This window comes from Eleutherodactylus coqui, chromosome 9 (genome assembly GCF_035609145.1).
Source record: "Eleutherodactylus coqui strain aEleCoq1 chromosome 9, aEleCoq1.hap1, whole genome shotgun sequence".
NCBI lineage: Eukaryota > Metazoa > Chordata > Amphibia > Anura > Eleutherodactylidae > Eleutherodactylus > Eleutherodactylus coqui.
In genome coordinates, this window is record NC_089845.1 from 16,042,700 (window position 1) to 16,064,342 (window position 21,643).

The window sequence follows — 21,643 nt, forward strand, 5'->3', positions numbered from 1 at the left end:
TTCTTTCTCTCTTTCTCTCTTTTCAGTGGGGCCGGCACCGCATTGCACGGAGTGCACGTGAGTGCGATACGATGTGGGGTTTCCTATTGAAAATGCTACTTTTTGAAGTGATGCGAGGTGTTTTTGAGACACAAACGCCTTACACCTGCGGGGCTGTCTGACGTTGGTGAGCGCCATATAGGGCTGAGTTTCACAGCCAGAGATTGCACTCGCCCCAGTAAAATTGGCCATAAAAGGGCGTTCACATCACGGCCAGGAGTAGAATACCCGTCTGTACGCCGCGGCCAGGGGGGTGGTAACAGCTGAGTTGGCCGCGCTACAGTATTTCTTTCACTTCCATGGAGGTGAAGGGGAGTCATGGAAACGGCCGTGCCCAGCGCGCTGCACCGTCCCAGCACTCGAGGGCTACGGGCACCTAGATTACTGTGCTACACTGTTTCCAGAATTCCCATTCGTTTCTATGGAGTTACGGAAACGCAGTAAGATTACCCAGTCGGCTGAACGCCCGACCCGCATACACTGGGTTCAGGGGAGGGACCCGCATCCATCGGTCCGAGGTGGGAAATAAACTGTGAATTAGTGCTGATTTGTGTCATTTTGTCTCTTTACAACAGAAAGCCATTGATCTGGCCAGCAAAGCATCTCAAGAAGACAAAGCCGGGAACTACGAGGAAGCGCTGCGATTGTATCAAGCTGCCGTGCAGTACTTTCTTCACGTGGTAAAATGTAAGTGCGCAAAAGTGCTGGACCGCACGTCTCCCACTCCTCTATAGGACACCTTTATTGCTGCTATGTGATTGCTGGAACCAGGGGACGCCTGCATGCTAGCGGAGTACATGGGGAGCATCATCTGCTGTGGTCAGACACTAGCTAATAATGCATGGTCTGATGAAGGTGATACTTTAGGGTCTGTCCCACTGCACAGCTCGGTCCTGGCCCTCAGATGAGTACTAGTTTATGTATAAATGGGCTGGGTCAGACAGGCGGACCGGATTCCTGGCCAATGACCCTGCAGACATATGGTTTCTGTATTACAGATGACCACAGCGGCTCGCCGTCGATCATGCGCAGTACTGCAGTGCTTCTTTTTGTTTTTTCTTCCAATATTTGTATTTCCCGCACCGTCGCTTAGCGATGAATTGGCTATCTGTGCCCCATGCACAGTGTTAATTGCGTATTGGCTGCATTGACTTCATAGAGGTCATCCGCATGGAGTTTGCAGCAAAATAGGGCATGCTGCATTTTTGTTTCTTCCCCCCCCCCCCCCCCCAGTCGCAGAATACGCATTTTGTATCCAAGTGTGAGCGAAAAAGTGAATTTGCATGCTTTGCATTGGCCGTGTTTTGCTGTGGCTCCTCTGTGCAGATTCCAACGGCGGATTCCACTGCTTTGTGTTTCTCAGTATTTTTATGCGTGGCTAAAATAACACAGAACGTATTTACCGCTGTCCCCAGATGATGCGCAAGGGGAGAAGGCAAAGCAGAGCATCAGGTCCAAGTGCATAGAGTATCTTGACCGGGCAGAACAGCTGAAGGCTTACCTGAAGAAAAGCGAGAAGGCCCCCCCAAAACCGGTGAAGGAAGGAGCCCCTCGAGCCGCCGAAGACAAAGGGTTTGTACTTAAAGTGTAGACATCTTGAGAAAACCTTTGTGACCGTCGTACAGCTTATAGAGCGACTTCTATTGTGAGATCTTCATAGCCTTTTAACTGGTAATTAAGTAATTTTTTTTTAATTAATATTGCTGCTGACCTAAATATTCGTATTTTGCAAATTCTATACCCTTAAGACAAGAAACAATAGTCTTATTGTTTTTGCACAGTTTTGTTGTCTTTGCCGTTCTCTTCTATTAGGTTGTAACTCTAAAATGACCCTGTCATTTATAGCCCTCTAACTGCAGTACATTCACCAATGGCACCAATGGTGGATCGCTGCAGTGCATGAAGGTTCACAGTGGCTGCATCAACTTCAAAAAACCCCAACCACACACAGTGGGGAAATCGGTGTGGAATTCATAGAATGCATGTAAAAATGTGGATTTTGCTACAGACTTTCAGTGAAGTCTGCTGGGACCGGGGTCTGCCATGTCTGGCCTTAGTCTGCTGCTTTAATCGTATGGCGAGCCTCTTAGAAACGAGACCCGGCCTCGGAGTGCTGCGGGCAGCTACTCAACTGGGCCTTTGATAAGTCCCTTAGATTACCACCTCCTACAAACCGTGTACATGGTAAGACGTGGCGAGCAGGCTGTGACTTCAGAGGGTTAAACAATATGTTGTAGGCACTGTGCAAACTGACAGTTCTTACATAGCCTGTCCAGGTGATGTGCGAGAATGTACTCTGTACTGTACATTGTAGGACTGCTAGAATACCCCGAGGAGTTCGGGGACCATGTACAAGCACAGGGCAATGAGGGGGGAGTGTGCTTATACGGCTCACGGCACTCCTAATACACGCCTGAAGTTCTGCAGAAATGCTTTTCAAAGATTAAAGGGAGTGGGTCATCCGAGCACCTATTGTGCTAAACACACTTTTTTTTTTTTTCCCGGTCACAAAAAATCCTAAAATCCTTCATTTTTCACACTGAGCACAGAGCCCAATAGCTTGTCACTTCCTGTTCTGTAGAGAAAACTTTACAGCTCTCTAACATCACAGGCAGGATTACACTGAGAGGTGACACCTATATATATAGATCTCACAAGATCCCCCATTAACAAGAGGTGATCGACTGTGAAGATCTACTCCCCTCCCTGCATAATGACCCCTGCAGGTCACAGAGCCTGTCCAGAACAGTCTCCCATACAAGTCAATGGATCCCCTCCTTTTCATTGTGTGAATGGCCCATGAAACTGCTGTATAGCATCTCTTCCTAATGCTGCTAAATCTAGCTCAGGCAAGATGGCCGCCCCCGTAGTCATGCACAGACAACAGAACGAAAAAGTCTACAATCGGAAAAGAAAAACATTACAAAAATAAAAAATGTTTCACTAGCTGGTTTTAACGAATCCAATTTTGTGGGTGATCTGGTCCCTTTTTAGAGGATTTGTGCCAAGCTATGAAGACCACAGGACAGAGGAGAACTTTATGATGTTAGCCCCTCTAGTGTGCCAGCAGTGTTCTGGCAGTGCCCCCATGTTGTCTTGCTGCACTATGAGAATATACTTGTAGCACATGCTGGCTTACTAAAGATTTGTGTGTTTCACAAGAGAGTAGCCATGCCAACCCTACACCATCAGCTAGCGGAGGCTTAACTATGTTGAAAGTTGTCATGTCATTAAACCTGTTGCATTTATTTAGAAATGAAAGTGATGACGGAGATTCGGAGGACCCAGAGAAAAAGAAGATGCAGAGTCAGCTTCAAGGTAATGGCGGCTTCATTCCTACCTCAGCAGGCTTCCAGCCAGAACTACAATTGTTCCTCAGGAGCTTTGTTGTTTGGAGATCCTTCATTCTACCTGCATATGCTCATACAAACTTCCAAAAACTAATTGTATGCCAGCTGAAACTGAACGACGAGTAACAACCTCCCAATTCTCGTCGCTCACTTCGGTTGCCTGCGTGTAAAGTGAACAATTATCATTCAGTTTTGCTCATTTTGAACAATTTTCCAAACGAATATTGTTTCGTGTAAACGAGGCATAAGACTGATAAATTGGTTGGGGCTCTGATCACACTTGTGCTTTCTCTATACATTGGATCTGCACCAATCATCATTAGTTTTTCAGTCCATTACTATTGTCCCAATTTGATATGTTTCTGCAGAACTGGTTCAAAAAAAACAAAAACTACAGCAAAAACGCAGATGTAAACATGAGGGCATAAGACATGCGTAGTGCTTCAGGGTTTATTCTGAAGATCGTTCTACTGCCCAATTAACCATTTACCTTCTTGATCTCATTCCCTGCTATCTATTTTGTACTCCTCTAGAGCTGACCCCCTTTAATAAACCCTTGTAGATCTGTCTTCTGACTGCCTCGGTCTCTAACCTACGGTTTGTTTAAACTTTCCATATTCTTGCTTTCAACCTCTGCAAACCTTCCAGTGGACTCCTTATAATAAGATTTCCTTACTTTGTCTTCTATCAAACAAGAAATCCTTAAAAACTCAGATTGCTGCATTTAAAGGGCCATTCGCAGCATTTTATGCCTACATTCTGGGGTTCTGTCTGGACCCCTGGAAATGGCATTTGGGCAAAACCAAAGACTGATCCATTGACATAAGTTTGCATCCCTGGTGCATTGTACTTAACGCAACGGAATGTAAGTTTACATCTTGTGAATGGCGGGGGCTCAGAAGTGAGCCCAACCATCCTGCAGTGGTAGCCGGCTGTGACTGGTAGCCGGCCTCCCGATGCAACAGACTCCTATTTTGCTGAGGTTTTTATAGGAAAATTGTGCAGTAAATTCCTCCGTGTGCGCCTACCCTTAATGGGGTTTACAGTACATTAAAACATTGTGTACGTGACTGCTCGGGCACTAACGGGCGCCAGCGGTGATTCTTCTGTGGCTGCTGAAGCCTGAGTGGCTCAGTGGCCACGTGCACAATGTACAGCACATGACTACCCGCTACTACTTCTGGGGTCCCGAGGCTGCAATGCTGGACAGGGAGAGGCCAGGATAGGGGAGTATTCAGTTTAGTTCATTTTAAGCCCTTTTAGAGAAGGGAAGAAAAAAAAAAAAGTTTTCCCCTGGAAAACTCCTTTTAAATTTTCTAACTTTTTTATTTAGTGTATGTAAACCCTATCTGGCCAGTTTCTACCACCTAAATAAGTTGTCAAAAATCTGTCTGAATCGCTCTGATGTGCAAAACCATTTCCGAGTTATTCTTTGATAATGTGGCGCGTGCCATATTTCTAGAATCTGGTCATTGTGGCCCAAACAGGCTTGGTCACTCAGGGGTTAAAGTATGCCCAATGCTTTCTCTGACTGTAGCCCCCAGATTATCGTACAAGGTTTCTAATAGCTGGTATTGCCAACTTGTTATGAACAGGTGCCATTGTCATGGAAAAACCCAATGTGAAATGGAATGATGTTGCTGGATTGGAAGGCGCCAAAGAAGCCCTGAAAGAAGCCGTCATTTTGCCAATAAAATTCCCTCACCTGTTTACAGGTAAACGGATCCTTTTTAGACACTTGCTTACACCACAGCCTCTTCCTTTCATGCCATTTCCAGTTGAAGCTCCTCCTAAGAGGTTTATAGTTGAGCTCTACTTGTTCATGGCTAGTGTGTTGGGTTAGATGGCTAGTGGCCAACATATGACTGCATACAGATATAATGCTGCAAACATTACTATTACGCTGTATGGGAAAGGGTATAAGATATGAAGCTGAACTGTTGTCTAAATGTCTTCCTAGTTGTGGATTTACAGCAACACTCGTCAGTTCTCTCCATATCCTCCATGGCAGCAGGATCTCCTCTCCATGTTCTGTGTATGGGAGACATAACTGCCCTCTGCCCACTCTGGGGCGGAGCGCAGGGAAAATTAGGAATTGTTGGTAGAGCCTCTAGCTGGAGAAAGGCAGTAAAAGATGCAGGCTACAGGTTATATAGTGTGAATCCTCATGTGCATACAAAACCGCTCGGCTGGAAATTTCACCCAAAATGATAGGAATGCTTTAACCCTTTCCAATCCACTGTCTGACCTCTGAAGACATTATGATTTAAGGCAGTACAGCTCCGATGTTGGAAGACATCCATCTGGGTTCTCTTACTGTATATTGCCAGCCTCTTCGCTGTTGGAACCTATCCAACGTGTCACCTCATGCAGTACTGGCTTTAGCCAGCAGATAGCACTGTTGTATAACAGCAGAAAAAGAGTAAGCCCCCCCCCCCCCCCCCCCTAGGAAAACCAGGATACAAATTGGAAAGGTTTAAAGGGGTTTTGTCATTACAACAAACTCCGTCCACCCACTGGGCCCGGCCTAAGAAAAAAAGGGAAGGCATGCTCTCCTCTCCTGGAGCCACTGACACAGCCGACACCATTATTGGTGGCGACTTCAAGGTAGACGGCCTAGTGGAAGTCAGGTGGCAACTGTCGTCTCTGATTGGCTGTAGTGGACACCTGACCTCCGCTGGGGCATGTATCTGGAAGTTGGCGCTGATACTGGTGGCGGCTCTTGGCTGCACCTCGGGGCTCCAGGAGAGGAGAGTATGCCCTCCCTTTTTTTCTTGGGCCAGGCCCAGCAGGTGGACAGGGCTTTGTTCTAATGACATACCAACCCTTAAAAAGGGGTTTTATGTGCAGCTTAAATCTCAACCTTCAGATTTTGCTACAATATTGCTGTAGATTTTATCCTTATACATTGAAAGGAGTAAACAGCACGGCAGAATGTGACACGCCGCCAACTGTAAAGTCTGCAGTTTGGGTCAATTTCTGTGGAAAAAATCTACAGTATGTGAATGAGATTTGGTCAGATCCCTGTGGTTGCAGCTGTAATCCACTGTAGATTTTCCACACGCAAATCCACAGATCTGTTGGATTTCTGCTATGTGTGTGTTTTCCCTAATTGGGGAATCAAGCCGCCAATAAGAAACCATGGGCGTCTACACATGCAGATTTTTTTTTTTTCCCTAATACCGCATGCGGAAAACAAAAAGCAACATGGTTTGGTTCCCACACGGACTTCTTCCATTGAAGTCAATGGAAGCTGTCCAATCCGTGGCCCTTCTGAAATTGACATTGCAGATGGGCCGTGGATTCTGCAGGAAAGCAGGGGCTTGGGAAAAAAACCCTGTTCTGCACATGTGCACCGACTAGCGCTTCCGCACACATCCGCCGTACAGGAAAATTGAATCCCGCATTCTGAATCCGACCTGCCCATGGACATGAGGCCTAAGAGTAGTAAAAATAATGCAGCAGACTTCTCTATCCTTTAACCCATCCGAAAACAAGTAGTGAAATGGTGGAAGTGTCAGCAGATCCTTACTTTGTTCTTGCATCTTCTCTAGGCAAGAGAACCCCCTGGCGAGGAATACTTCTTTTTGGACCTCCAGGAACGGGGAAGTCCTACTTGGCTAAGGCTGTGGCTACAGAGGCCAACAACTCCACCTTCTTCTCAATATCTTCCTCAGACCTGGTTTCCAAGTGGTTGGGAGAAAGTGAGAAGTGAGTAAACCTGAGTCGTGTTCCTTTTTTTTTCTCCTTTTTGTTCTTTCAGTTTTTTTTACGAAGATGTTGTAGTTTTGCTTCAGTTATAAAAATCTTGGAAAAGAAGCGGCACAAACCCCATGAAAGTACCGCAGACACTCCTGTTTGCACTCCCCACGGCTGCAGGACTTGCTTTATACTATTTACGGGTGTTTAAAGACTGCTGAATAAACCATATTTGTATCACAGGCTGGTGAAGAACTTATTTCAGCTCGCCAGGGAACACAAGCCTTCCATCATCTTTATTGATGAAGTGGATTCTCTGTGTGGCTCAAGAAGTGAGAATGAGAGCGAGGCTGCAAGGAGGATTAAGACGGAATTCTTGGTCCAAATGCAAGGCAGGAGACGTTCCTCAACCTTCTCATCTGTCTAGATGCAATTTAATCAAGTCTTTGCCTAATCTTTTATTTTATGTTTTTAGGTGTTGGAGTTGATAATGAGGGTATTTTAGTACTTGGAGCCACAAATATACCTTGGGTGCTAGATTCGGCAATCAGGAGACGGTATGTTTTCTTTCTGGCAACTTTACTATATACTTGGTTTTAGGGCTCATGTCCACGGGCAAAATATGATTTAGGATCCGCAGCGGATCTCCCGCACGCGGATCCGCACCCCATAGGGATGCATTGACCACCCGCGGGTAGATAAATACCCGCGGATCGTCAATAAAAGGGATTTTAAAAAAATGGAGCATGAAAAAATCTGGACCATGCTCCATTTTCGTGCGGGTCTCCCGCGGGGTCGGCTCCCGCGGGCTTCTATTGAAGCCTATGGAAGCCGTGCGGATCCGCGGGTGACCTTAAATAGGAATTTCAAAGAATTACTCACCCGGAGCGGGCGCTGAAGGTCTTCTCTTCCTCACGGCCGCATCTCCCTTGCTTCGGCTCGGCGGATGTGCCCGGCGCATGCGCGCGGCACGTCGACAATGTGCCGGCGACGTGCCGCCGGCGTGAGGTATTCATCCGCCGGCCGAAAATGAAGATCCGGCCGTGAGGAAGAGCAGAGCGTCCCCGCCCGCTACGGATAGGTAAATGCTTTTAAATTGCTATTTTCAGCGCCCATGTCCGCGGGGCAGGAGGGACCCGCTGCAGATTCTCCATGGAGAATCTGCAGCGGATCTGATTTTCCCCGTGGACATGAGGCCTAAATTTGTTTTTGAGATACACTGGATGGCAGCATTCCTTCTAACAAGTCTTAACAATGATTGGTAATAGGAAACCAAGCCAGAGAACCATACACAAACCGCTGTTTCGGGGTGATTTCCCCTCATCAGTGTGCAGCGGGCTTCTGGCTTAGTTTGTGAGAGGCCTATGATGTGGGTGGGGAGGGGTCTCATGTCTCCTTAAGGAGAGCACCCAAAAAGTGTGTGGAGACAGGGGGGAAGTGAGTGGGGGGGATGGTATAGTCTCTCCCCGAGGAGAGCACCCAAAAGGGGTGTGGGGACACCTAAAAGGTGGTGCTGCAGATGTATTTTTTTCCATCTTCCTTATTTGCATAAATTACCTAGAGGTCCTAGCATGGCCGTATAAGTCTCCTTACTCACTTTCTCAGTGTCCCCACAACCCTTTTGGATGCTCTCTTTGGGAAGAGACTATACCATCGCCCCTGACTCGCTCACCTTCTAGGTGTCTTCACACACTTTTTGGGAGTTCTGACCCATATCTATTGTGGGCACCTCATGGAAGATGGACTTGCAGAAACCAAAGCCCGGTTATGCTAATGCTAGCAACTGAAGCCAGTAAGTGACAATGTGATGTGCACCATCAGAACTGGGGACCTGGGGTGTAGACTTAAAGGGATTCTCTGGTGGTCACTTTTTAACATCCATACAGAGATCCAGACTTTGTTCACTCCAAAGAGGTAGAAGGAGAGGAACACAGACAGAAATATCATAAACCAACCTGAGATGTCAACTAACTCTAGCTTTCCAAAAAGAGCGGAATCGGTATAAATTTTCAAAGAATTTCCCCAGCAAAAAATCCCTCTGCTGGAAAAATGTTCTCGCTACAGTCATGAGAAAGTCCCCAAACTGCCGTACTGTATGTAATGTCTGACTGTTATCTGTACACTTACTGCGCTGCAGAATATGCTGGTGCCATATAAAGATTATCATTATTGGGCTGAGGTGATGCAAGGGGGCTGATTTGTTCAGGACCTACAGCTTTAGTGAAGCAGGGCAGGTAGTTGCAGTTAAGTTGTTAAACCATTAGCTTCACATGCATGACCTTGATAACTTTGCTTCTTATCCCCTTAACGACCGCTCATATGTCTTTTGACTACAGCCTTTAAGGAGTTTATTACTATTCTATTATATGATGGCGCTGCCTTAGTCCGGCGTGGATGACAGCCAGGCACTTGCTCTAACACCGGGGACCGAAGAAACTTCGGATCCCCAGTGTTTAACCCTTCACATGTAAAAGACTGGTAAAGGGATGGGGATCCCTATGTCACTCATCGATCTCTTGCAGAGTCCTGATGGGTTGCTGTGGCCCACAGAGGCTTAAAGGGGTTGTCTCGCGAAAGCAAGTGGGGTTATGCACTTTGTAATATACATCGTGCATTAATTATGAGCCATACAGAAGTTATTCACTTACCTGCTCCGTTGCTGGCGTCCCCGTCTCCATGGCTCCGTCTAATTTCACTGGCTTCTTGCTTTTTTAGACGCGCTTGCGCAGTCCGTGCTTCTGGCTGGTGAATGGGGCCGCTCGTGCCGGAGAGCTGGTCACCGCGTCGTCATCGTAGCTCCGCCCCGTCACGTGTGCCGATTCCAGCCAATCAGGAGGCTGGAATCGGCAATGGAATGCACAGAGCCCATGTTGCACCATGGGAGAAGACCCGCGGTGCACCATGGGATAAGCCCGCAGTGCATCCCTGGGAAAGGACCGGCGGCCATCTTAGGGAGAAGATTTTTATAACTCCTCATTTCGTCGGATCGGTGAGTAGCAAGCGGTTTAAAAACCGCTTTAATTTGCTATTTTATGCCAGGGGGGTGACGGGGGAATGGGGTAAGGTAAAATTTTGATGCTTGCCGCGAGACAACCCCTTTAAATCCTAGCCCCGGCTCCGTCAGCTACAGTGGCCTATGAGGTGCTGAAGTTTTAGCCGAACACGAGAGTCCTGTTTTGGGAAGAGCTGGGACTCTGCTGACAGTCTGCCTCCTGCTCCACCGGCCAGGATCGGAACACCTTATATGCTGCGACCAGAGGGGGAGTTTTTAAAAAATGTACAATTTTTCAAACTTGTAAATGGGGTGGGGCGCGACGGAATACTCATTATTTGTTTTTGTTTTTTCCTTTTTATCACTGCATCCTGATGACCTGAACTATGACAAACTAAAGAAAAAAAAATTTCATAAACCATGCCAGAACTGCTGTTTTTCTGTTTGTCTGCCTCATGGAAAAACACAATAAAAAGCAATGAACAAGTTGCATGTACCCCAAAATGGTAGCAATGAAAACTACCAATTGTCCTGCAAAAACAAATATTTTTATACCTGCCAACCGAAAAATAAAGTTATGGATTTTGTAATTTAGCAAAAGAGAAACAACGTGTAGTTTTTTTTTTAAAGTGTTTTATAAAGTTAAAGGGGTTGTCTCGCGGCAGCAAGTGGGGTTATACACTTCTGTATGGCCATATTAATGCACTTTGTAATATACATCGTGCATTAAATATGAGCCATACAGAAGTTATTCACTTACCTGCTCCGTTGCTAGCGTCCCCGTCGCCATGGTGCCGTCTAACTTCGGTGTCTTCTTGATTTTTTAGACGCGCTTGCGCAGATGGATCTTCTCCCTTCGGCTGGTCTCGGAAGCATCGGCGTTTGGCTCCGCCCCCTTGTACGCGTCATCGCGTAGCTCCGCCCCATGACGTGTGTCGGTTCCAGCCTCCTGATTGGCTGGAATCAGCACGTGACGGGGCGGAGCTACGCGATGTACTTACCAGCACCACCTGGTAAGTACACTTATCTGCAGCACCACCTTTTAGGTGTCCCCACACCCCTTTTGGGTGCTCTCCTCGGGGAGAGACTATACCATCCCCCCACTCACTTACCACATCTTCTCCCCACCGATCTTCTCCCGACTCTTCCAGCCGGCTGGATCCACGTCTTCCAATTGCAAAGGCACACTCAAGAGTGGTGTATAATGGGGTCTGACCAAGTAGTTGTTTTTTTTTTTCTTTAAATGACAAAACCCCTGTAAACAAACGGTTCATTACCCGTACCCAGAGCGGTAGCATAACAGAAAAAATTTAACTTCATCCCAAAACAAAGTTCTCACATGGCTGTCGGCAAATGAATTAAAGTTAAGGCTCTTAAGATTTCCGATGATTGCTTGGTCATTAAGGTGCAAAATAGGTTTAAAGTAGGTGAAACCTGACCAAATGCATCCCGATCAGTGTAACGAATGTCTAATAATTGGCTACATCCAGAGAGAAGCGGCTGCATTTTGTGTTGTAAGCTGCTAAATATATGAAATATTGAATGCATGTAGAATTTGGAAAATGTATTTTTATCTTCCTACAGATTTGAGAAGCGAATTTACATTCCTCTACCAGAAGAACACGCCCGGACTGATATGTTTAGGCTCCATCTTGGAACAACTCCGCACAGTCTATCAGACGCAGATTTCCGAGAGCTTGGAAAAAGAACAAATGGATATTCTGGCGCAGATATCAGCATCATTGTACGTGACGCCTTAATGCAGCCGGTCAGAAAAGTGCAGTCTGCCACCCACTTTAAGAAGGTATTTTTTTCTTTTGATACAGAGTCTTAATTTTGACATTGCTGTTAGTGTTTCACTATTGCCCCCCTTTCAACTATGCAACTTCCAGTAGGTGAATATGGGGCTGAGAAATCAATCTCTCGCTAGCCGCAGTAACTGAAGAGTGTGCACACATGAGTGGTGTATAATGGGGTCTGACCCAAGATGGGCACCCCCCCCCCCTCTGTTGTTCTGTAGTGGGGTGTTGTCTACCAACCAAAATATAAACTAACAAGTAGCAGATAAATAAGACATGCATGAATTATTGTAGAAAATGAAGATTTCAGTTTGGTTAATGGTTTTTCTTAGCATGCCTTACTGCACATGTCCGCCGCTGACGATGAACCATTTCGAGGCTACGTTCTCAGAAGAGCACACCAAAACAGAAATCCAAAGTTGCTACAGAAAGTCAATTAGCCCTGAGTAGCTGCAAAACCTCAGGAATTGTTTTTAACTCTTCGTTATCGTATTATCCACTATAGGTGATGACCACTATTATCCATAGGAGATTACTTTAATTTTTTGTATACTGCCTTAAACCACCTGCTGCAGGAAATATGCTTGTCTACCTGGTGTCCCGTGGATTACTCATCCCTCCAGGCATCATTACTCTTTCCACTGTGTTAGACCACCAGGGCTGCAGATCCCAGGAATGTTACCATAAATTCATTAACTATGACTAATTTTGCACCTTATAACCCTCTGCGCTCCTGGTTCGGATGGCACGGTTCCCCAAGTGGCCCATAGCATAGCTGCAAAGGCTGAGGGGAACTTTTGGCCATCAGATAGTGTTCTCTTCTGTGTGTTTCACATTGTGCTCTTCTGTCCAGCGCGACTCCGTTCCCGCTTCTATGCAGAAAACAGAAAATCATCATTCTTTAATTTTCAATCTAGTTCAAAAGGCGGACCGTGATGGAAACTCTGTAAAAGGCATCAGAAATCTCCATCTCACATATTGAACCCTGTGGTCCGGCCTTGGTTTCGTATCCCACAGACTGTAAGCTGGGATGGAGCCTGCGTACAAGAACGCAGGATGAAAAGACCCTAAAAGCAAATGATCAATATTCCTAAATTCACGTATCCTGTGTATTACCAAACCTTCTGTGTTTTGTGTAAATGTGAGACTGATCATTTATTTATTTTTAATTTTTATTTTTTTCATTTCTGCCAGGTACAAGGCAAATCTCCGCTTGATCCTGATGTAATTTGCGATGACTTACTGACTCCGTGTTCTCCTGGAGATCCTAATGCCATTGAAATGACATGGATGGATGTGCCTGGAAGTAAGTTATTGGAGCCTGTTGTCTGCATGGTAAGTCTTGTTTTAGGGCTTTTTTATATAGTAAACTACATTTAAGTCTTCTCACCAATTTGAAGAAACACCAGTTCATATATTCGTGTACCAGACCTACTAATATGTTATAAGCAGTGAAGCTCCACAGCCACCCAGAGGTTAAAGACCACTTCCATATAATCTGTGGCCTTCATTAACAAATTATAGACCACGGGATGTTGCAGAACTCGGTGCGCAATCATTGTGCTCAGTACTTGGCTGCAGCAGCCTGTCAACCTTCCATCACAGGGGAGACCCAGAGCTGTAGCGCAGGGAGCTGGGGAAGGTCGGTATACCATCTGTTTTTACACATGGAAACACTATTCAGCTAGAAGTTGCCTAACTCTGACAACGCCGTAACTAACTGCAGTAATTGCTTATCAGTAAGGGTGCTTTTAGATGGAACAATTAACGTTCAAACAAGCCAATGATACCTGTGCGCTCTTACCACAAGCCAATGACTGAACGAGGAACGAGATTCGCGCACTTCTCGCTCATCCATTTTATGAGGGCATAAAAGCCATTCTTGGCTCATTCACTTCTCATTCAGTTTATATACTGATCATTCAAGTCCACTGTGAACAGACTGGATAAAAGCGGAGGAGCTGGTGGCGACATCACCAGTCCATTCACTCGGGCAAACGACCATTGTTCCATCTAAAAGAAGCCTAAGGCTGGGTTTACACAGGGCGGAAATCTCACAGAATGTTCGCAGTGGGACCGCACGGACATTCTGTGAGATTTCCGCTGCGGGTTTTGAAAGTGGCTTGTTTCGCTGTGGCCATCTCTCCCCATAGAGGAGAGAGCCCACAGCGGAAATGGCAATAAAATTGACATGCAGCGGCATGTCACTTTCAGCGTGGCTGGGCCGCAACGGGCTGTCCGCAGCGTGTGGGCAAGATTTTTGCAAATCTCGCCGACTTTACTGCTTAGGTTTACGATTGCCGTCGGTATTTCCGTGCAGACATTCTGCACGGAAATTCCACCCCATGTGAACCCAGCCTTAATCCTGTTTCAAAAATCTTGCCGAAAGAGGGAATGGGCCATCTGTAACGTCCTGTTTTTTGGGGTTTTTTGTTTTTGCAAATATTAGGAACTTGCATCATAATCATCAGTTAGTGAAAAAATGCTGTGCCAACACCCCCTATGCTGTGGCATTTCATCTGGGGATTACATCACCGCTCTCACAAACGGCACTGTGACAGAATCTCCGAACGAAAACCAGAGGGACCATTCACTGGCATTGGGGCAATAGATACCACCTTGGTGTTCGTAAGATAGTCTATTATATTTGGAGTATAGAATAACGTAGTCCACTATTTTTTTTTTTCCCCCAAAAGGGCTAATTGGCTTCTGCTTTTAGGGTTTTTTTTGCCTTCCTCTGGATCAACAACACAGGAGGATAAACAGGCTGAACTAGAAGGATATTGTCTTCATTTGGCCTTACAAACTATGTTATTCTGTACTCCAAACTGTGACCGTTTCACTAATGACACTGAATGTATCGTTTTGGGGGTTCTGTCACAATGCTGTGCCCGTCACCTTTGATGTAAGCCCCAGACAAAATCCTACAGTGAAGTGAAAAATGCTGTGGGAACACTTCCTTACCAAATAAATAAATTTGTACAGTGGGAAAAATTGTCAATTATCTGTATGTAGTTAAAAAAATATATAATATAATTATAATATATAATGTGTATATATTAGTGAAAACCCGTACTCAATGACTGATTGACCTGCCATTAATTCTCTAACTTCCCGATGTCGTACAAACATGAAATTTGGCATGAGCATTCTTTAGCTCCTAGTTGGAAGAATTGTCAGTTATCTGTATGTAGTCTTATTACAGGATAGACTGACCGTATTCCTTCTGCCCTGCTGTCATTCTGGTTCGCTTCTTACTGCAGTACTAATTGTGCTTGCAGGACTACGATGGTAATAGAGTACATGATTTTAGTATACGTGGATATGAACTGGATACTCCTATTAATATTACTAAGTACTTATATATTTAATGATTGAATATAGTCATACCAAAGAGAATATCTTGCCTTTGACCCATAGAGCGAGCCTTGTGATTAGATTCTATTACTGAATGTAAACTGCTTTCCGTTCCAGCCCGACATGCTGAGGTCACTGACTTCCACCAAGCCTACTGTAAATGATCAGGATCTGCAGAAATTAAAGAAATTCACAAACGACTTTGGACAGGAAGGTTAAGCAGACGGAAAAGAGTTCTTTAAAAGTTTCCTTCGATAGCTTTCTCCTTTTTAATAGGTATTCTTTATTTACATGGCACTACAAAATGAATTGCCAGTAAAACTGTTCTTACAAGTGATACATTCTATCAACTGTTCTTTTGTACGGTCCCGGAACATGTTATAAACTGTGTTGCTGGCAATAGGACTTCTGTATGTAGTCCTCAACAGTATGTCCACCCTACAAGCCCAGTGTAATTGGAATGCATCAGACTGTGAAAGGGTCATGTCCGTTCAGCCAGCAAAGAAAATAATTGGCGCTTGTAAGTTTCTGAATCTTATTCCACTTGCATTTTTTCTCTGTGTTGAAAAACAGACAAAATTTGATTTTGTGCAATCATTCATTTTTTTCATTTGTTTCTGATGTGTCTTTCTGAGACTATAATACTGAATGGGAGAGAGTTGCAGTACCGTTCTGCACCACTGCATGCCTTACGGAGCTGTACTAGTTCCAGTGAACAGTGGTTCTGGCAAACAGCTGCTTGTCGTGGTGCCCTGGAAGATTAGATCCCAACCACTCTGATACTAATGACCTGAGGCTAGGTCATCAATATTACGGTCTTGGAAAACCTCTAAAGAGACTCTGTCATCTGCTTTTAGTCCGAGAAGCTAAGTTTTATGTGCTAAACGTAGGTGATCTGCATTGTAGGATCTGGAGCTGGCATCTGCCTCCGGATTCCGCAGCAAATACCGCCCATAGCGTGCTATGGAAAAGCGTCTTCCTGCCTATGAGCAGAATTCAATTGCGAGGAAAAATCACAGTATGCTCTATTTCTCTTTGAAGTGAATGAAAGCCGTTCGACACGCGCCTTTTCCACAATTGCATTGCGGTAAGGTTGTGGGTACCCATGCCATCGCCTTGCGGAAAAGCAGAGACTTGAAAAAAAAAAATAATTTACTGTGCATTTTTGTGGCGGCTCGCTGTGCGGACCATCCGCAGTACAGAAAAAGAAATATGGCAGGTACGTGTGGTTGCTGGCCAGGCACGGTTGGATTCTGCTGAGGGCTCCCACATGCGAAATCTGACCCGGTCATGTGCAGCCGGCCTTATACTTGCCTCCCCTGTCATTTCCCTGGTGTGGGCGCTGGAAGCCGCCGCTCAGTGCATTAAGCTGTGCTACTAAGTTGTCCGTCTGTTCTAATTGTATAATGAGTGGACTACTTGGTCACTCAATGAACTGAGGCGGCTTCTATCGCTCACATCGGGGGGGGAGAGGTAAGTAGAACACATTCCCGGACTCAGTGGGTCACTTACATTTAGCTCATAGGACTAATAGGTGACAGATTCCCTTTAAGTAACATTTGTTGTTAACTGCAATATTTAATTAGAAGTAAGAATGTTCATATTTTTGTCTAAGATTATCGAATGCTTTCTCCCATGTTCCTTTGTGGCTGTATATACTTTGTGAGAGGTTTTTTCTCTTTTCGTCTGGGAACTCTAGTTGTTTAGCTTGCTTATACAGATGATCACATGTATATATATTTTTTACATTTCCAGGTATATACTTAAGTCAATCACATGCCAAGATATTATAGTTGGATTGTTGTCATTGGGGGAGGTGTCTGACAGTCACCCCCATTCAGTTTCAGAGGATGAGCGTTTTAACTTCAGGTTAAACTGCAATACCTATTGCAGTACATGATGGGATGTTGGCAGGCGAACGGGATTCATATTTTATATGCTGTAGATGCCTTGATTAACCCTTTCCAATCCAATTTGTACCCTGGTTTTCCTGGGGGGCTTACTCTTTTTCTGTGATTATATAATGGCACTATCTGCTTGCTAAAGCCAGTACTGTATGAGGTGATACGTTGGATAGGCTCCGACAGCAGAGAGGCTGGCAATATACAGTAAGAGAACCCCGACGGATGTCTACCAACATCGGAGCTGTACAGCCTTAAATCATAATGTCTTCAGAGGTCAGACAGTGGATTGGAAAGGGTTAAGGGATACACAGTATTATATGAATTCTGCAATATGAATGTATTTAACAGGTTTGTAATAAAGTTGACATTGTGCCTTGTAAGTAAAATAGTTAATTTTGTTTTTCCACAATGTAGATTATTCCTCAGCTTTGTCTTTAATCAGCCTCCTGCTACAAATGCATCGCTATACATGACTTAAACACTATCCCCAAGCATGTTAACAAGTAGATGTGCCCGGCTTTTAAAAAATGTTTTTCTTTTTGTTTTGTTTTTGTTTTTATGTGATTCTCATGGCAATGGGGTGCGTGTCTTTTTTTTTTTTTTTTTTCCCTTCCTTCCTTGTTTTTTGTTTTTCTTTTCCTATTTTGTGTCCATTCTTCTACGTGCTGTTTGTACATGAAATCATATGGCTGCTGAGCCGTCTTCTACACTCAATAAAACTCTATATTCAATACTGGACATGTGTCATTTATTTTGAATGTGCATAGACTGATGCCAGGGTCATTAATAGGCTGTCCAGGAACTGATGGGTAGGGGAGTTACTGTGCTGGCTAAGGAAGTGGAAGCCTAGGTTTCCTATGTTAATTATTTTTGCTACCCATGCCCCATTTTTATTTTTTCCCCATATAGGGGAAATGTATGCACAGCAATTTTAGGTAAAGTCAAACCTCTAGTTCTGTTGGTAATCCGTCCGAAAGCAATCAGCTAAACTTGAAACCAATGAAACTCGAGGCACGTATTTCCATAGGAATCAATGTAAATCCAACTAGTTTGCTCTAGACATTCCAAAAAACGGAGTGAACCGCATTTAATGGAGAATAAATATGGTTTTTAATACCAAAAACAAATTAATATAAGACTACTGTAAAGAATAAATGAAATGTTAACATGTTACTGTGTGTTATCTGTGCTGTTACATAGGACTGCAGGTCACATCTACTACATCATCTCTCTTCAGCATTAGCACTGTGTTCTCTGTGGTGTTACTTAGGACTGTAGGTGACGTCATTATATGTCCTCAGCGGTATCACTGTGTTATCTGTGGTGTCACCTGCAGTCCTATGTAACATCATTATATGTCCTCAGTGTTATCACTGTTATCTGTGGTTTTACATAGGACTGCAGGTGACATCGCTGTGTTATCTGGGTAAACATAGCCACTCACATTAAACTACAGTACTGGTTTAGTAGTGCCCACAGCGCCGCTGGAGAAGGGGGAGTAGCGTTTCAGCATCAGGAGGAGGAGATGCTGAGCAGGAGATCATGTGGGCCACGTCAGCAGCGAAGCCACGTGGGCCGCTGGCTGCCAATGAAACTAGAAGCAGCCAGTGAAGCTAGAGGCGAAATTCTGGCTTGAAAAATCTGTGAAACTGTAAACCGGCTAAACCAGAATACAACAAACTAGAAGTCCGACTCCTGAGGATGGAATTCCTTTAAATGCTTGTTAAAAAATAAAACACAAAATAAAACATTCCTGTGTGTTGTATGTATGTATGTATGTATGTATGTATCATGTATCTATATATTGTGTTCAAGAGTCAAACCTGAGAAGATGGAATGGTTTTCCTTTGGCCTCTTGTGGTTACAACAGCTGGCTTGACAAAGTGTGCAAAACTATATGGAAGACCCTGAGAACAGCCTCAAATACACAGCACAGAGATGCCGGGTATTGGGTGCAGCAATCATGAAATGGGTATGGCTACCTGGCAGTCAGCAAGGGACAGGACTGGTGCAGCGCCCAGGAGAGGAGTATCAGGGTGGCACAGACAGAACTGTAAGCCTACGATAGAAAGAGTAGGCTACTGTTGTACCTTGATGCCATCGGAAGCTAGGGCCTGGAAAGGCTCTGGTGGCGTGAACGCCCCGTGTCTGGCCCGTAGCTTCTGATTGGCTGCTAGTGCGGCAGGGAGGACACTGAGAGCGGGGCCAGCTTCTTTGCCTCCATAGCGAAGAACACCTCTCCCCGCCGCTGTACTGCCACTGACATGCGCTCCTATTCAGCTATGAGATATGTATGTTACAGCTCAACTTACTAATATAGTCGCTGTATTGGGGATTTTTCTGAGATCTTTATCTCACGCCCCTCCGGCTAAAAGTCCTGCAGCTTTTAATTGTCCACAGCGTGTCATTCCAGTACTCCCTCTTACTCAGGGGCGTACCTAAAGGCCCGGGTGCAAATGTTCATCTTGGAGACCCCTCAACTTCTTAACCCCTTAATGACACAGGACATACAGTTACGTCCAGCAGTTTCGGGGTATGTATAGTGGGAGATCGCAGGGCGATCTCGTTCCATACAATGCAGGTACCGGCTGTTTCTTACAGCCAACACCCACCCACAACAGCTCTGATAAGCTGCACCACTTATCAGAGCTGTTACCCCTTTAAATGCCACTGTCAATTCTGACCGGCATTTAAATACTCCAACCGATGTTCGGGGGTCCCGTAGTGCCCCCTGTGATAAGATCACAGGTTGCTGTGCGCTCATCATGGCAGCAGGGGGGCCTTCTGAAGGGCACCAGGACTATTATTGCAGATTGCTTATCAAGCCATGCCTGTGACTTGCCTTGATAGATTGCCCGTCAGATCACGGTAAGATGTAATGCTACAGCATTACACTATATTATTGCTATGGTATTGCATCATACTATGGCATTACATCATACTTCAGGAGCAATCAAACCATCGCAAGTTCTTGTCCCCTATGGGGTCTAAAAAAATGAAAATTTAAGAAAATTATTACTTATATTTAAAAAAAGTATTACAAAAAAACCCCTATATAAATGTGGTGTCCTAGTAATCGTACTGACCCACACAATGAATCATGTTGTTCTTGCTGCAATGTGTACACCGTACAAACAAATTTCACTATAATTGGAAGCTTTAAAAAGTCTTTTAGCACATTAAAAAACACAACTCCTCCCGCAAAAAACAACAATACGCCCTCAGGCAGTTATGTTGATTGATAAATTAAGAGTTATGATTTTTTTTTCAACGTAGGGTGGAAAAACCAAAGATGGGGGAAAAAACGGGTTCTCAGGGGTTAACACGTCAGTGAACCCCTTTAATGTAAAAATAATACTGAACCAGCGGCGCCATCCTTCTGCCTGTAGCGAGACAGACTCATTTTTGGGTGTGTTCACATGTCACCGATTTGCTGTAGATCTGCAGCAGATTTCACCCTATCAGTTTGAATTCAGTTAAAAGGGTGAAATCTGCTGCAGATCTGCACCAAAATCTGTGATGTGTGAACGCAGGGATTTTGCTACCTTTGCCCTACATACACATACATGACTTAGATCTACATATTAGCTGCACATACATGACACCTATTGGGGCTCGTTCTCAAAGGATTCTGTTTTCCTGCTGTTCGGAGAGCAGCATCCCCTGGCCAAATGGATCAACTGAACGGATCCCATTGATTATAAGACCCCATTTACACTTAGAGATAATTGCTCAAAACTCATTTAAACGATAGTTTAAGTGACAGTTTTGAGCGATCATCTTTGCATACTTTATAGTAGTTAGCTACTATAGAGCTATGCAGGCGGAGCAGGACATAGCCGCTATCACTCGGCGAACAATACAGCTGTTCTGCATAAGCTGAATTCACAGCAGGAAACAGACACAGAGAATCTTATCAGCGCAGCTGGCAGATAACAGCCTGCTCCGCTGATAACAGCAGATCACTCAATTCTAGCAAGCTAGAATTCAGTGATCAGCGACTTGTGCACAAAAACTGCACGATGTCAGCGCATTTAGACAGAACGAGAATCGCTCAAAAGATGGCTTTGAGCGATTCTCGTTGTGTCTGAATGAGCCTTAATGGAGTCTGTTTTGTTTCAGTCTTGCGTCTTACAGGATGATGTAGCGCTGCACTATTTTGTTTTTTTTACTGAATTCAGTACTGGAGGCTCTAAATTGAACCTCAGTGACCCAAAGGTCTCGTTCACATGGGCGTATGCATACAACGCTGTGAGTCTCCTACAGAGTTGTACACATTACAGACCATGCACTCTGCTGGCAGAGACCACATAGGGCTGCGTATGGAACTGCACATGCCCGCAAATGATGTGTCAGGGATATACAGAGTGTGGCTTTTTTTTTTTCGAATTCCCCGCTCAGCTCAGAGCGAGGATGCGTATGGACAGCGTTCCATAGGTAGCTTATACAAGGGCTGTGCATGATACGCTGAAAAATAAAGCATGCTGCATATTTTGCTGTGCA

The 21,643-nt window shown here is 44.9% G+C and overlaps 1 protein-coding gene across 1 annotated transcript in view; it reads left to right on the top strand.

Annotated features, from left to right (window-relative positions):
* The window catches only part of VPS4B (vacuolar protein sorting 4 homolog B), a 25,960-nt gene extending 8,084 nt beyond the window's left edge, over positions 1-17,876 (top strand). Inside the window, exons 2-11 of the mRNA XM_066579152.1 lie at positions 615-726; positions 1,455-1,611; positions 3,293-3,357; positions 4,985-5,104; positions 6,944-7,100; positions 7,332-7,480; positions 7,564-7,645; positions 11,665-11,884; positions 13,074-13,214; positions 15,354-17,876. Coding sequence (XP_066435249.1) covers positions 615-726; positions 1,455-1,611; positions 3,293-3,357; positions 4,985-5,104; positions 6,944-7,100; positions 7,332-7,480; positions 7,564-7,645; positions 11,665-11,884; positions 13,074-13,214; positions 15,354-15,455 — 1,305 coding nt within the window. The 3' untranslated portion in view covers positions 15,456-17,876. The remainder of the gene's footprint in view (positions 1-614; positions 727-1,454; positions 1,612-3,292; positions 3,358-4,984; positions 5,105-6,943; positions 7,101-7,331; positions 7,481-7,563; positions 7,646-11,664; positions 11,885-13,073; positions 13,215-15,353) is intronic.
* Positions 17,877-21,643: the final 3,767 nt, after the last annotated feature.